The 15064-nt window shown below is 45.5% G+C and overlaps 1 protein-coding gene across 2 annotated transcripts; it reads left to right on the top strand.

The window, feature by feature from the left end:
* Window positions 1-46: 46 nt before the first annotated feature.
* cux2a (cut-like homeobox 2a) lies at window positions 47-14774 on the top strand. 2 transcript variants are annotated; one of them, XM_063211009.1, is made up of 13 exons: window positions 47-127; window positions 1389-1562; window positions 3117-3175; window positions 3350-3398; window positions 3725-3809; window positions 4781-5467; window positions 5756-5851; window positions 8131-9047; window positions 9507-9678; window positions 10233-10526; window positions 11695-11883; window positions 12263-12530; window positions 13321-14774. In XM_063211009.1, the coding sequence occupies exons 2-13, from the start codon at window positions 1413-1415 to the stop codon at window positions 14039-14041; spliced, it is 3687 nt and encodes a 1228-aa protein (XP_063067079.1). In that variant the 5' UTR covers window positions 47-127; window positions 1389-1412; the 3' UTR covers window positions 14042-14774. The 2 variants fall into 2 exon arrangements, with proteins under 2 accessions (XP_063067079.1, XP_063067080.1); XM_063211010.1 differs by lacking the exons at window positions 47-127; window positions 1389-1562; window positions 3117-3175; window positions 3350-3398 and having other exon boundaries at window positions 3670-3809; window positions 11695-11895.
* The last annotated feature ends 290 nt before the right edge of the window (window positions 14775-15064 follow it).

Raw genomic sequence — 15064 nt, 5'->3', positions numbered from 1 at the left:
TTGTCAGAGGGTGGTGGCAGAAGAATTGAATGCAGCCGGTGTGAGGGGGGAGGACGTTGTTGACAGAGCTGCCTGCGTCTCAGTCCAAAATGGCTCCAGTCCCCCGCCACCGGAGAGAGTTGGAGTGGTGAGAACTCTCTTACAGCTGGACATGGTTCAGCACGGTGTCACTTCCATGTCCCAGAAGAGTCAAAGGGCCTGCCAGCTACTCAATTAGCCACAATTAGTAATCAATTAGTGTTTTTTTAAGAAGAGAGTTGAAGGGAAAGAGTTGTGGCTCCTGTCTGGCATTTGGTGTCTGAGCGGCAGAAGAGACTCACACACAAGCAGTGAATCAAAGACAGATCAGTTCAGACAGTTCCTTTTCAGACCATTTAGTTTGCCTTTAAAAGGCTTCATTCTTCAGTGTGAGAATGTGCCAGGTGCAAGTCCCTTGCTGCTCATACTCTGCTCTTGTGAAACCATTGCTGGAAGTGTTCTGGAAAGCACTTGAACAATTTTCCAGCACTTTCGTATTTTCATCTACTGCGTTCTTCCACTTTTTCAGTGGGCATTTCATTCAAGGTGCTTTGACACAGCAGGCAGAGAATATAGGTTACACAGACAATCAATTTCGTGTTCCAGCTGGTCGAGGCCAGGGCGGGCCAGGTCTGAAGCCATGTAGTTCGGACATTTAATTTCCCTGTTCTAGCACTTACATTTTGCCACTTCAAGCACTCTTTAGGGCCATCACACTGGCTGGAATTATAGTACTTGATTGTGGTACTGTACTTAACCATGAGACACAAAGCTGTGTTCTGTGTGAGCTTCTAAGGCTGAAACATCCTACTTGTGTCAATTATGCCAGTATCTCTGTCCTTGCATTCTATCCATTAATATCTTCATATCTCTCCACCGGTCTTATACGTGGGGAGCTCGTTTTCAGGTGTGATCTCTCCAGTTTCATATCAAAATATGGAATCAATGGTCAAAAGGTGTGAAACGCTCCACACATATCCATATCTGTCTCATACGTAGAATATGCCTCTGTGTGGTCTATCCAGTCTAGTCACTGGAGAGGGCCCGGCTAGAGAATTGTATGACTTGAACAATAGGCACAACTATGCTCAATGAGTAACCTGTGTAATTTCTATTATAGGGCAGGCATTGTGTAATGGTTAATGAGTTTGACCTTACATCACAGGGCTGTAGGTTCAATCTCCCCCTTAACCAATTCCTTCCTCCCTCCTTGGTTGAGGTGCGCTTGAGTAAGGCATCAAACTCCACAGTGCTCCAGGGACTGTGACCAATACCCTGTAATATTAGCAAGTCGCTTTGGATATAAAGTGTAATAATAGTAATGATAATGGTGATAATAATAATATGAGGTTATGTGTGGTTTTGTCCAGTCACAGGAGCGGGCTGGGCTGGAGATGGTGATAGCGGAGCGGGACAGAGAGATCCTGCGTCTCCGGGAGGAGGTGAGGAGGCTCCAGCTGATGCTGCAGGAGGCCCAGGAGAGCACAGCCAATCAGATCGCACTGCTGGAGGGACAACTGGCCCGTAAAATGGAGAATATAGAGGTACAGAAATGATACCAATCAATAATTCTTAGTTTCTAACACTAATGTTTCATATAAACTCAGTTGCCATTAGTATTAGTATTAGAATAGTCTTCACAAAGACACTTCACAATACTCTTCTGTATCTGCCACTTGGTCAGCAGTGAAGTGTATAGTGTGAACAATAGATGAATCTTATTTTTTTTAAAGAAATAATAAGCAAACTGTGATGGAGTGACCATCACTAGGGTTGTGGGTGTGTTCTGACTAACATGCCAACGAGCCTGGCTCTTTGGTGTAGCGGTCAGAGCCCCAGTTTACTACTCCAGAAGGTCTGGGTTCGAGTCCCAGCTGGACAACTCTACTCCCCTTCGCTACAAATGGTGTCAGAAGTGGGATGGCTACCGTGAGGCCATCGGAAGCGTACCCATTGTGTGTGAGCCGTAATTCCATGTGAGGGACCCCCAGGATTGGTGACCCCGGTGTGAGGGACCCCAGTGATGGGTGAAGCATTGATGACGGGGCACACTGGATGGGAGAAGCATGATGGGCAGTTGCGTGAGGGACACCATGAGTGTGTGAAGCGCACGGGTGCGCTTCCCGAAGGGGAAGGCAGTGTGATGGAGTGACCATCACTAGGGTTGTGGGTGTGTTCTGACTAACATGCCAACGAGCCTGGCTCTTTGGTGTAGCGGTCAGAGCCGCTACTCCAGAAGGTCTGGGTTCGAGTCCCAGCTGGGCAACTCTACTCCCCTTCGCTACACAGATGATCAGTTAACTGTAGGTCATGAAATACAAAAAATATGATTTACCTAGTTCAGTGTTTGCCATATAGCATTTGTTTGTCAAGATGACTGAGGGGATAACCAGCACATCTGACTATCCTCATTGGAAAGGTTATGCTGTGTAGTTTCATATGAAATATGATCTGAAACCGCAAAAGTAAATACCGGTAGTCTGGACCTGTTTGTAAAGCAATTTTACATACAGTATTACAATCACAAATCCGCAAATCAGCATCTTCATTTTTAAGACCTTGTTAAGGTTGCCATCTTACCTGTAAAGTGCTGAGGGAAACACTGCTAGTTACTATGGCTAAATGGCGACCAAACTGTATTGTTTCTTACAATATCCTAGAGGGTTGCACAATATGCATCTTTTCCTTCGCTTATCTGGACTACAGGATCCAGTCTGAGTGGCACCTGGTGCCTGAAAGCCTTCTATTTCCGTGGAACATGATCTTAATCTGCTCTCATGTGTGTGAGGTTTTTTCCCTCCCTGTGATATGACTACTGTAATTTACAGTGTGTCCCGCAGGATTTTCTTCAGTCAAGGTGATGGGGGTGGGGTTTGGCCGGATTCAAAGACGTGTTGAACATTAGAAAGTCTATGTTGGGCAGATTCATATGAAAATATGATATTGAAACTTCTAAAAGCAACTTCTAAATTTGCATTCACAGCTCAAAATATTTTCAGGGGGCCTTGCCAAGGTGGTGTTGACGAAGTGTCCACCTTAACTATGAAGTGCTAGGGGAAACCCTGATTTAGTTGTTTTTTTTTCTCTTGTGACTGCAGAGGCTTCAAGTGAAACTCCATTCCCAACAGGATTACGAGCAGATCAAAACAGAACTCAGGTGAGAGAGACACAGCCACATATGAGACCCTGATGCTGTATTGATTTGACACCAGCGATTCAAGCCTGTACTGACAGATTAGAGCAGATGAAAAGTTTGACAACAGGAAGACTAACCAAGCATTGAAGAGTTGTCTGCCTGTGGCTGATCTTGTGTCATCTTTGTTGTTTCCAGAATTTTCCGGGCCATGAAAGAAGCTTCGCTTAACGGCCGCGTTTCACAGGTGAGCAGACCAGGTGTGCCTGCAGATGTGCAGGGCAGCTATCTTGCATACCAGAGAGGATAAGCACCAATCAAATGGCTCTGAAGTATTTCAAACCACCTGCCTCTTATCTTTTTGTTTTCTTTTTCCCCCTCCATCTTTTTATTCTGTAAGATAGTATTATTTATCCTGTATACTTCACAGTGCATCTTTAAAACGCGTTGTCACAGTCTTTCGTTTTTAACAAACATATGTACTTTGGTTTACCTACTTTTCCCTCCTGTTTTGCGTTCATCTGTAAATTCATCTGACTTTCTCCCCTGTCTCCGTATGTGTCTGTGTTCCAGCTGTGCTCTCCCCTGTCTGAGAGGCTGCTTCCAATGATGTCCCTGAGGTCCCTAGCAGAGAGCCCTGCTGTCTCCGCCACTAGAGGTACAGTCAGAAGAATAGAGAATCACTCATGATAAAAAGGCCTGATGTGAAACGTCAAGTCACAGCACTCTAGAAAATAAAGTGGCGATTGTAAAGCAGCAGTGGTGTGCTTTTTTCCATAGATGCTCAAAAGGGGAAACTTTAGATATCTTCCAGGTGCAGCTTTCAAAGTGTGCATGACCTTTCTAAATTTAGTTGAGGTAGTAAAAATTAAATGGGTTTTAACATTCAAACATTTAAGTAATGTTGTGCATGCACATGTTACACAGGATTTGGAAAGGGAGACTTTCTCTTGAGCGAAATAATCTGGATATGGGATGGACACATTCATCAACCGTAATGGTATAGTCATTATGAGAACATGCAATGTAGTGTAAAAATAACAGTAGGCTTGCTGTCATACCGTAAGTGTTTACTCTCTGAGTACTTTGTTAGGATGTAGAGGATTTGTGACGAGGACTTTGCAAGGCCACTCAAGATAGGAATGTTTCTGTTTTGTTTATTTTGGATCATGGCCATGAACAGGATCTCTGGCATGAACAGCATGTAGCCTTCATTTTTTTAACAGCAGAAGGGACCATAAACACTGGATATTTGATATGTTCATTCTAAGCATCTTCACAGATACAAGGTCTTTGTCACTATGCTATGAAAGTGTAACATGAAGTGAAATTAGAGTTCTCCGCCTGTATACAGTAGCAGTAGCTCTAAACATGTGGTCTAATGCTTAGGAATTGGTCTTAGGGTTGGATTCACAAATCTTCAACCTTCTGATCCTGTCATTACAGGAGGAATATAAGTGTGGTCTCCCTACACCTCCATCCATCCATGGCTTAAGTGCCCTTGAGCAAGGCACCTAACCGTGCGTTGCTCCATGACTGTAACCATTAAGCTGTACCTAAATAACTGCAAGTCAGTGCAATAACTGCACGTGTAATACAATACAGTGTTTATGTTTTTGGTTTCCATAGAGCTGGAAATGAAGAGGGAGGCGCAGACTCCAGTGGGACTGGCCATGGTCTCTATGGTCACTCCTCCGTCCGGCAGCCCGCGAGCCCCCATCTCCTCCTCCCAGGGCTCCTCACCCCGCACCCTCCCCCTCAGCCCTCTTTCCCAGTCCCCCGACAGACCCCTCCTGTCCCCCCTCATCAAGCCTGAGCCCAGCCCTCCAGCGCCCTACCCTGAGAGCCTCTACTTGCCCTCCAAGACCACCATCTCCGAGGGCAGCCGAAGTCCGTCACGAGCCAGCCACCACAGCTCTGAAGGCGGAGGGAGCAGCAGGGAAGGAGGCCTGATGGGAGATCCATGGGAAGGTGGTGGAGGAGCAGCAGGAGGAATAGGGGGAGCAGGAGCAGGAGGGGAAAGAGGGGGCCTCAGGGGGGATGTGGATGGAGAGGGAGGCGAGGGCGAGCTGATGGAGACATCGGAGATCGCCGTGCAGGTGAAGGAGACGCTGCTCAGGCACAACATCGGCCAGAGGGTGTTTGGCCACTACGTGCTGGGGCTGTCCCAGGGCTCGGTCAGCGAGATCCTGGCAAGGCCCAAACCCTGGTGCAAGCTGACCGTCAAGGGCAAGGAGCCCTTCCTCAAAATGAAGCACTTCCTGTCTAATGAACAGAACATTCTAGCACTTCGTAACATCCAGGTCCGGCAGAGAGGTGAGGGAGAAAAAAAAATCACATTTATTAATCCTTTAAAATGTATTTCTGTATAGCACAGTACTCTTCAATAATATTGAATATCAATATCTTCTACGATATTGATCGATTGATTGATTGATTGATTGATTGATTGATTGATTGATTGATTGATTGATTGATTGATTGATTTATTGATTGCGCTTTATGCATTGATTGCAATTCATGTATTGACATTTTTGGATGCGTTTTATGTATGTGCTTTTCAGAGAAACTTAACAAATTTGATTTGTTTGTTTTTTTCCCCAGGCAATATAACGCCACGGATCCGTACTCCAGAAACGGGCTCAGATGAAGCCATCAGGAATATTCTGGAACAGGCCAAGAAAGAGATCCAGAAGGAAGGTTGGTAAAATCAAAGCAAGATTGGGATGAAAGTGAGTGGAGGGGAGGCCCTACCGTGGTTGATATGGTAGGGCACACGTTTACCACTCGGCCGACCCGGGTTCGATTCCCGGTCCGGGTCTTTTGCCGGTCCTTCCCCAGCTCTCTCTCCCAGCATACTTCCTGTCTCTCCTCCAATATCCTGTCTCACATTCAAACAATAAAGGCTGAAAAGCCCCCAAAAGATACTTTAAAAAAGTAATAAATTGAGTGGAGGCCCTAGGTAGCACCGGCCTGGCTTCGAAAAAACTTTTCAGCCAAAATGTTCAGCCAAAATCTCTATATGCATGACATAAAAACATAAATATAAACAAAAGGATAAACATAATTGTTCATTATGTCCATATAACCATAATCATTATGTTCATAGCTCTCAGTCTTGGAACTGTTCTGGTAAAACGTAATTTTAGTACAGTTTGGGGGTTCATTGGTTTTGTTAACATACCGTAATTCCTCGAATAGTGGCCGGGGTTACTATTAAATTATTATTTTTTTGACCAGGCTATTAATTGGGGTAGGCTACTATTTGAGGGGGGCTACTATTTTTTATGTTTTTTGTTTTGTTTTTTGTTTTAATTTTTACAATTGTCATTTGGTGGGGCAAAAAAACCTAAGCTCATAATTTTTACATTTATTAATTGTTAATTCATATTTCGAGTCTTAGGCCTATTGCGCACCATTTCATTTGTTTCTAATTAATGTCGTTAACAAATGTAGGCTTACAACATGTGACGCCGTCTATGGGCACGTCTGTGATATAGCCCTACCTCAGTAAGTTTCATCGTCATGAGAATGCCACAAGATGTAAACGTAAAAAGAACTAACAGATGCATGCACATCCACGTGCCTGGACCGAGATGAATAGCGTAATGAAACATAGAAGGACTTAAAAAAAAAACAATCTTAAACGCTGGCCTGTTCTGTGTAGTAACATCAGCGCAGCTCGACATGAGGGAACATCATTCACGGCCTTTGGCGCAAAGCTATTTCAATTAAAATATTTCAATGCCAGCGCTTCTGTTCTTTGGACAGGCAAGCCCCATATAGTCTCTTGTGATTATTTAATTTCAAATAGATACGCATCTTTCGTGGCTCACGAATGTCAGAGCAGTTTGATGCAACAGCAGTTTGATGCAATTCTGTTTGATGGTGTGCGCAAAAATCGCCATTCTCCTTCACCGGGGCAATGTGGATGCGTGTCTCCCACTGCCCGTCAACTTCCAAAGACAACGTCTCGTGATAGTGGTGGGAAATGCAATGTCATCTCATAATCATCTCATATCCGATGTAATCTCAAAGCGTGCATGCGATTTCATCTTGGCCGGTCAGAGATGGCACCAGTTTGCTTTTTAAAATCTCTGCACCCTGTGCGCCGGCAAAGCTGTGTTTTTTTTAAACTAATAAAGAAACCTGCTTCATCATTGGCGGGTAGGCTATGCAGTGACTTTAGGCTGCTGTTTGCCCAAGAGCCTCCCGTAAGCACCTGTTCGGCGTGATCTAGCGCACTCGCAACAATTGCAACAACCTCGCGCATTCAACTCCATTGAAACGTGGACTTCAGGTCTATTCTAAGCAATATGAACCAATTGAGTCGGCTTTGCTGTTAAGCAAAATACTTAACTTATGTCTACTTTACTAAGATAAGATGTATTTTGTGTAGGCTAGTATTTGGAGACATCACCTTGCCCTTTCTGCAAAGTGCTTTCGGGAAGCACGTCTCTCTCTCTCTCTCTCTCTCTCTCTCTCTCTCTCTCTCTCTCTCTCTCTCTCTCTCTCTCTCTCTCATACACATACGCCAACTCGTCATATTCTTCGCAAGACGCTATGTTTAATGTCACATGCTCGTCTTGTTGGATACCAGGCAAACAAGCAAGCACCTTAAGTTTCGATTGTGCCGCTTGGAGAGGAGGCATTCCAACTGTTACAATTAGCCTATAATAGGCTATTAAAGTAGGCCTAGGCATCGCCTACAAGCGTTCCGAAATTGTTGAACTTTAACACGTTGTGCAAAATGCATCATTTAAAAACGCACCGGTTACTAAACGAGGCCGGCTACTAAACGGGGCCGGTGTCTATTTTTCCGATTTTTCACAACACCCAGTTACAAAACGAGGCCGGCTACTATTAGGAGCCCGGTTACAAATCGAGGAAATACGGTAGTCTCCTTCAACAGATCAAAAATGCTGTGGTCCAGTGGCTGAGTGTCAGAAGTCTTATTTTGTGTGTTGCTGTGTCACCAGGTGAAGACCCTTCCACCCATAAAAGCCCCAGCTCCGGCCCCAACGGGAGGTTCTCCGCCGGGCGAGGTGGCTGCAGCAGTAGTAGTGGTGGCGCTGGAGGGGACAGCGATGACACCATCAAGGCCATCCTGGAGCAGGCACGCCGCGAGATGGTGGCCCAGCAGCAGCACCAGGCCCTGAGGGAGATGGCGGCATGCCACTGGGGCACTGGTGGTACCACCGCCACCACCACCACCACCATCAGCAGCAGCCCAGCATCAACCCCTATTGCGTCCACCCGGCCCACCACCACAGTGAAGCAGGAGGGAAGAACCAATGTTAACATCTCCACCCCACAGATGCTTCAGCAGACCACCACCACCCCTCTGAGCGTCATCTCCCCCAAGGACTTTGTCCAGAACATCATCCGCAAGGTGAAGAGCGAGATTGGGGACGCCGGCTCCTACCAGGCCAACCATTGGGCCAACTCCTCATCCATGAACCACCACCCGCTGACCTCCGTGTCACCATCGCTTTCCACCTCCACCACCTCCTCCTCCTCTCCCTTCGCGGGTCACAGTTCATCCTGGATGGACCCCTGGACCCGTGCACCGTTCATCAAAGAACCAAGAGAGCAGGAGGAGGCTGCCGTGTCGAGTGAAGGAGAAGGAGGAGTACAGAGGGTGAGGGTGAAGGTGGAGGTTGAGGAGGAGGATCAGGCCTTGGGGCTCAGGCAGGAGGAAGGAGCAGCTGCACCGGAGAACCTCTCACCGTGTTCAGCCTACGTGACTCGTCCACCGAAGCCTGTGGTGCCGCCACTGACTCCAGATCAGTACGACGCCTTCACACACCAGCTGGTGGACACCATCCTGCTGACCAGACAGGTCAAGGACAGGCTGGCACAGAAGGGCATCTGCCAACGCATCTTTGGAGAAAAGGTGTGGCTCTTGAAATAGGATGACATTTGATTTGAAGTGATCTAATTATTGAGTTAACACATTACCACATTAATTATGTTGCCACCAGTGCCTATAATAAAGCATTCTATTTTAAGCAGTCAATATTTTTATATATAATAATTGTGGTACTTGCAACTGTAAAAGGGGTATGGCCTGCCTTGCATTGCAAATGTTTGAAAATGACCCTTTGTATTTAAAGCACATTTTGTATAGTCATTTATTTATTTGTTGATGTATTTGGTCATTTATTTGTTTGTTATTCGTGGAAAGTTCTATGGGAAAAATTCTGCCTGAACTTTTAAATTCCTTGTCGCCTCGGAGTAAAGTAAAATTTAGACACAAACTAGAACATTATGTCTTGAACCTCAGTCTTAACACCATGACTTGAACTTTGAACTGTCTGTCTGTAATTGAAGCTTTGACACTTGCGTTTTACAGGTGCTCGGCCTGTCCCAAGGTAGCGTGAGTGACATACTGTCGCGACCCAAGCCGTGGAGCAAGCTGACCCAGAAGGGGAGGGAGCCCTTCATCCGCATGCAGCTCTGGATGCAGGGTCAGCTGGGGGACAACCTGAGCCCTCCTAGCCCCGCAAACCACCTCCCTTCTCTGGGTACGTACTTGTAATCTACACCGGCAGCCCGCACTCCCACACTTGATCACTGTCTGGGTATGCAGTCCAAACCAGCAGCACATTACACCCAGGGCTAACGGACAGGCTAGATATGGCTGCAGCCTAGGGGCCCCCGCCTCCCAGGGGTGCCCCGATTTGTGAAAGGTGGGGGTAAAATCAGAAATTGCAGAATTATGACATGATGTGGTATTGACACATTCATCTGCCATGTCAAATAGCTTTAAATCTGGGTAATACTCTTGTTATCCTTAATTCCTAGCTTGGCAAATTCCATCCAGAATTTGACACAGCTCTGACATCCATCACCTCTCCGTAGTCCCCATGTATGTACAGCAACTGTTAGGGCGTATTCACACCTACCCCGTTTGGTCCGGACCAAAGAAAGTGAACGATCAGACTTTCCTGATCTGAATACGCCCTTAAACGAAACTGACCGTTATTATAGAACTCATAACTCAATAGTCTACCGAAACAAGTCATTGAAGGACACTGACACTTGAAAATGCTTGTGTGTCTTCACCAACCACATCCAGATCAGGACCCAGTGATGGTGAGCCCCTCTCCCAGTGCCGATGAGGAGCCAGCTGGGCCTCTGAGCGAGCCAGGCAGCCTGAGCCTGGAGAGCAGCAAGGAGAACCAGCAGCCTCCACAACAGCAGCAGCCACAGCAAGACCGCAACCAGATGATGTGTCTCCTGCCCCCGCTGGAGCTGCCACACCCGGCCCTGTCTGTCCTGGACGTCCAGCAGCTGGCCATCCTGTCCCCAGAGCTGGACACGCTCAGCATCACCCGGAGGGTGAAGGAGGTCCTCAACAGCAATAACCTTGGTGAGAGGGGAGCAGAGGGGAGCATTCCATTATCCTAACTCCGATCCTCGACCTGTTCACTGATGTCACCTTAGCAACAACAACTTTTAGGGCATTTTTTTTTTCTCACTTACAATTGGGATGTTGGATGGGGAAATTGCTTTTGAATTGTGCTTTTGCAAGTTATTGAATTAAAGTGCAGTTGCCAATCGCATCTTTAAACGGCATCACAAGACCACAAGCACAAGGTAGGATGGGAGTTTGACTAACGGAAAGAGCACAAAGTGTTCATAAAGTGAGAGGGAGTACAGTAGCCTAGCCACACTAGACCTACATCAAATCAAGTAGAAGAAGGGCCTTCAGGAAGTCATAGGCAAAGGGCTATCTTGAAATGTTGTTTTTCAAACCTCCTGCAAACAGCAGGACTGCAACGAATCATCACAACGAATAGGATGGCATATAGGATTGACTTTACAGTGATTCATTGGTCAGTCTTATGAGGATCAATTCAAAAGCCCCATGGATTGCCACTACACCCCCTGGCAGGGGATTACAGTACAATTTGTGGTGCTAGGGGCATTTAGATTTCTTGGCTTGGAGCAGAGTGGAGTTGCGAATGAGTGATGTAATGCCAATAAACAAAGTGTTCATTCACAACTGTGTGCTGGATTTTAATATAACATCATAATTAGATTAGCAACACATTGGGGGCATCAAGTTATCTCTGGCTGTGTGTTCTTGTGCCAGCTTCAGTACCGTGCCAACTTCATTACCACAGCACACACTATAGCAGGTCAATGTTGCCAGGAATATCTCAGGAAAAAGGGACCTTTTAATGTCAGTCAGTCAGTGAGTTGAGGGATTTTAATAGAACTGTTTTGTGATCATATCATTACAAAATAATAGTTTAGAAAAAAAGAATGATTATTAATAATTCATTAATCTTTTTTGTAATGTGTAAAAGTTGTTTTGCACTATTTATTTATTTATTTATTTATTTATTTTATTTTACTTTTATTTAACCAGGGAAATAAGATCACATTGAGAATAAAATTCTCTTTTCCAAGTGAGCCCTGGCTAAATCTTGTTTTGCACTAAATGTTGTTTTGCACAATGATAAAAGGCGTTAGCTGTGTTCTATGCCATTATTAATCCCTTTATTATTGGTTTTGAATGTGTGTGTTACCAGGCCAGCGTTTGTTTGGGGAGATGATTCTGGGTCTGACTCAGGGCTCAGTCTCGGACCTCCTTGCGCGTCCCAAACCCTGGACCAAGCTGAGCCTGAAGGGCAGGGAGCCGTTTGTGCGCATGCAGTTGTGGCTCAAAGACCCCCAGAACGTGGATAAACTCCGAGAGATGAAGAAGATGGACAACCGAGGTGGGTTAGATGGTGAGAAAAATAATATATACAGTATATTGTAAAACGAATGCAATCACAGAGGACCACTTGGCCCCAAGTGATGTGACGTTGCACTCTAATGAAAGTATAAAAGAATATGTTTATGGCCTACATGAGTCTACAAACCAAATTAAGTAACAATCAAGCTGTTGAGTGGACAATCGTACCGACAGACAGATAGGGTCATGGTGGCAATACATCCTGGCCAGTTAAAAAAATACCTGCTCGGAAAAACAGGAAAACGATCCTCTGTTTAAAATTGTCATCTATTTGTGTCCATAGGAGTCATATGTCATGTCAAGGCCTCAAAATATCCTCTAAACTAAAGGAATGTCCTTTCCTTCCTTTTCCATTCCAGCGTACCTTAAACGCCACCATGGTCTCCTGAGCTCCAGCCTGGAGCGAGACTCCTCCCCAGCCAGCACTTCAGACATGGGCCCCCACCTGGAGGCTTCTCACCCCGGCCAAGCCAAGAAGCCCCGTGTGGTCCTGGCCTCGCAGGAGAAGGAGGCCCTGAAGAGGGCTTATCAGCTGGAGCCCTACCCCTCCCAAAGCACTATAGAGCGCCTCTCCAGCCAGCTGGGCCTCAAGATCAGCACAGTCATTAACTGGTTCCACAACTACAGGTCAGCACCACCCTCGGATGGCCATTTTACCTTCAGGGTTTTTTTCATACTGTATTGTCCTCATTAAACGATCCAATCTCAGTTCTCTGTAAAGGGGCCAAATAATAGACTAACAAAAAAAACTCGGTTTGTGTTCACATTTATCTACAGTTTGTGAGTTTATTCCGAAAAGGACCATCTCTGTTCTCTTTCTGGGGATATGCTTGCTGCGGGACACATGGGCACATTTCGTCCACAAACGTGTTGCCATGCGAATCTTATGTACATTTTGCGCGCATGAGAACACCTCACACAAGGTAGGCTACGCAGGCTAAGCTAAGTTCGTGGTAGGGTCAAACAATGGTAAAAAACATTAATGAGAGGCCTGTTGGCTATCTTCCCTCTAGATGATGTCTCCAGTATCGTGCAAATTGCTCCGGTTGTCCTGAAGCAAGTATGTGCACTCGGTTGCACGAGGTTCCATGCACAATTTAAGGCACACAGCAAGCATATCCCCGGCCCTAGACTGTCAGCTGAGAAAATCTCAGATGGGTTTGTGTCAGAGGGCTCACACGGTTAGTGCTCACATATTCACATAAATTGCTGAGTCACTGGCCTCAGTTGAAAGTGAAACTTTGAAAACCACTGCCCTAAGATACAGTTACACATTAAATATCAACATAGCATGTTGTCTCTAAAACCAAATGAATGGGTGTAGTGTTCAAAGTAAGTAATTAAGTAATATACTAATTAAGATTATATTAGTAAATATTCTACTCATAATTCAACTAATTTTTTGCTATTGTTTCAGATCGCGCATGAGAAGAGATATGGAAGAGGGAGACCTGCTCAAAGCAGACGGCATGAAGGCGCTCCCTGCTGATCTCCAGGACATGGGTCAGATGCACTGCAGCCAAAGTCCCTCCCCCCAGGGCCACAGTTCTCTTGGCATGCCCGTAGGCATGGTGACTGTCAAACAGGAACCCTGGGAACCGAGGGATCTAGAGGAGGAACCATCAGAGACTTCTTCTACAGCTCATCCGACCAAATACATGTCCGCCGGTGTGCAGTTTGCTGGCAGGCTGGAAATGAAAGAAGAAAGCCTGAGCAACCCCTCTCCTCGGCCGTGTTCCAGAGTCAGACACGAGGTCAGGGGAGATAGTGGAGAGCCGATAGCTGGCCTGTCGAAGCCATCAGACAGACTCCCAGGCACGCCGCCAGCGCACCACCACGCATCAGAAGACCACCAGACTTTGTCTCCCAGCTCCAAGGGGGATGCTGAACCCCTCAAAGCCAATGCTGCTTCATTGTCTCCAACACACGTTCTACCTCCAGTCTCCCCTCTTCCCACATCCGTCACCGCGACACCACTTACCTCTGAAGCCTCCGAGCAGGCCACCACCGCGCAGCAGGGCCACGTGGCTGGGCACAACACCCAGCAGCGCAGCGCCAAAAAGGCTAACCTAGACAACATTATCCATCGTCTGGAACGGGCAGCCAACCGCGAGGAAATGCTGGAATGGGAGTTCTAAGGATTATAAAGTGATGGCCTACCCCATAGTAACTACTATTGAACACACTGATAAGCTGTAGACATTTTCTAAAAAAAAAAAAATTAAAAAAAGACTTGGAAATAGAGGCCATGAAATCATGGTGCTCTCGATTGGAACATAACTTTGTCACTGTGCTGAATTTTTGTGTGCATTTCCTGTGAAAATTCTTTTTAAAAGGGTTTAGGATTATAGCGGTGCAGTGAAGAGAGGCTTAGAAAGTCCAGTGGAAGATTCTTGAACTGTATGAATGCATGGCCGGTTTAATAATAAAAATAATAATAATAATAATTGCTGTCCTGAGAAACATATTATATGCATATATGGCAGCCATTTTTATGGGAGAAAAAATATTAATGGTCAAGTCAAGTGTCATGACTCTTCTTGATTCACTGTTTGCCACTTCTTGAGATTATAGCAGAAGTTTGTCTTAAGCCACATGCACTACTTCGAAAAAGACTTAATGAGTAAAATGTATTTATAAAAAGCCACATTAATTTTTCCTTAGCTTTATTTTTCACCTCCATGATGTCTAGATTATAGTAGTCTTGTAAGACTCTAAAAGGGAATATGATTGAATTCTGTTCATGTATTGTGTTTTTGTAAGGAAGTTCAATGATGTTGGCTACTTAGTTTGGGTAGGATCTATAAGATGGATGTGATTAGGCAACACTAATGTTGAGGGAAACATAATAAACCATGATTCTTCATATCATCTTGGTGTCAGTTCTTCTGAATATGCTACACACTAAAAAATACTGGGTTAAAAATAACCCAAATTGGGTATTCTAATACCCAGTCACTGAGTAACTATTGGACAGCACACATACTGGGTTATTTTTACCCAATGGATTGGGTTAGTATTTTTAACCCAGCATTGGGTCAATACAACATGCCCAGTAATGGGTTAAATTAACCCAGCCGTAGGGTCAGAAATACCCTGTACTGGGTTGCTGAGTTAACCCATTTCACTGGGTTAAAATAATAACCCAATCCAATGGGTAA

The sequence above is a fragment of the Engraulis encrasicolus genome, chromosome 11 (assembly GCF_034702125.1).
Source record: "Engraulis encrasicolus isolate BLACKSEA-1 chromosome 11, IST_EnEncr_1.0, whole genome shotgun sequence".
Lineage (NCBI taxonomy): Eukaryota > Metazoa > Chordata > Actinopteri > Clupeiformes > Engraulidae > Engraulis > Engraulis encrasicolus.
Note: the sequence above shows the minus strand (reverse complement) of the source record. Positions and strands in the feature narration are given on the sequence as shown.

Bases quoted from the DNA above. Each gene is read 5' to 3' on its own strand.
- cux2a (XM_063211009.1), top strand. From the start codon at position 1,413: ATGGTGATAGCGGAGCGGGACAGAGAGATCCTGCGTCTCCGGGAGGAG. The intron at 1,563-3,116 runs GTACAGAAATGA...TTGTGACTGCAG, and splicing joins GTAAAATGGAGAATATAGAG to AGGCTTCAAGTGAAACTCCA. The intron at 10,527-11,694 runs GTGAGAGGGGAG...GTGTGTTACCAG, and splicing joins CCTCAACAGCAATAACCTTG to GCCAGCGTTTGTTTGGGGAG.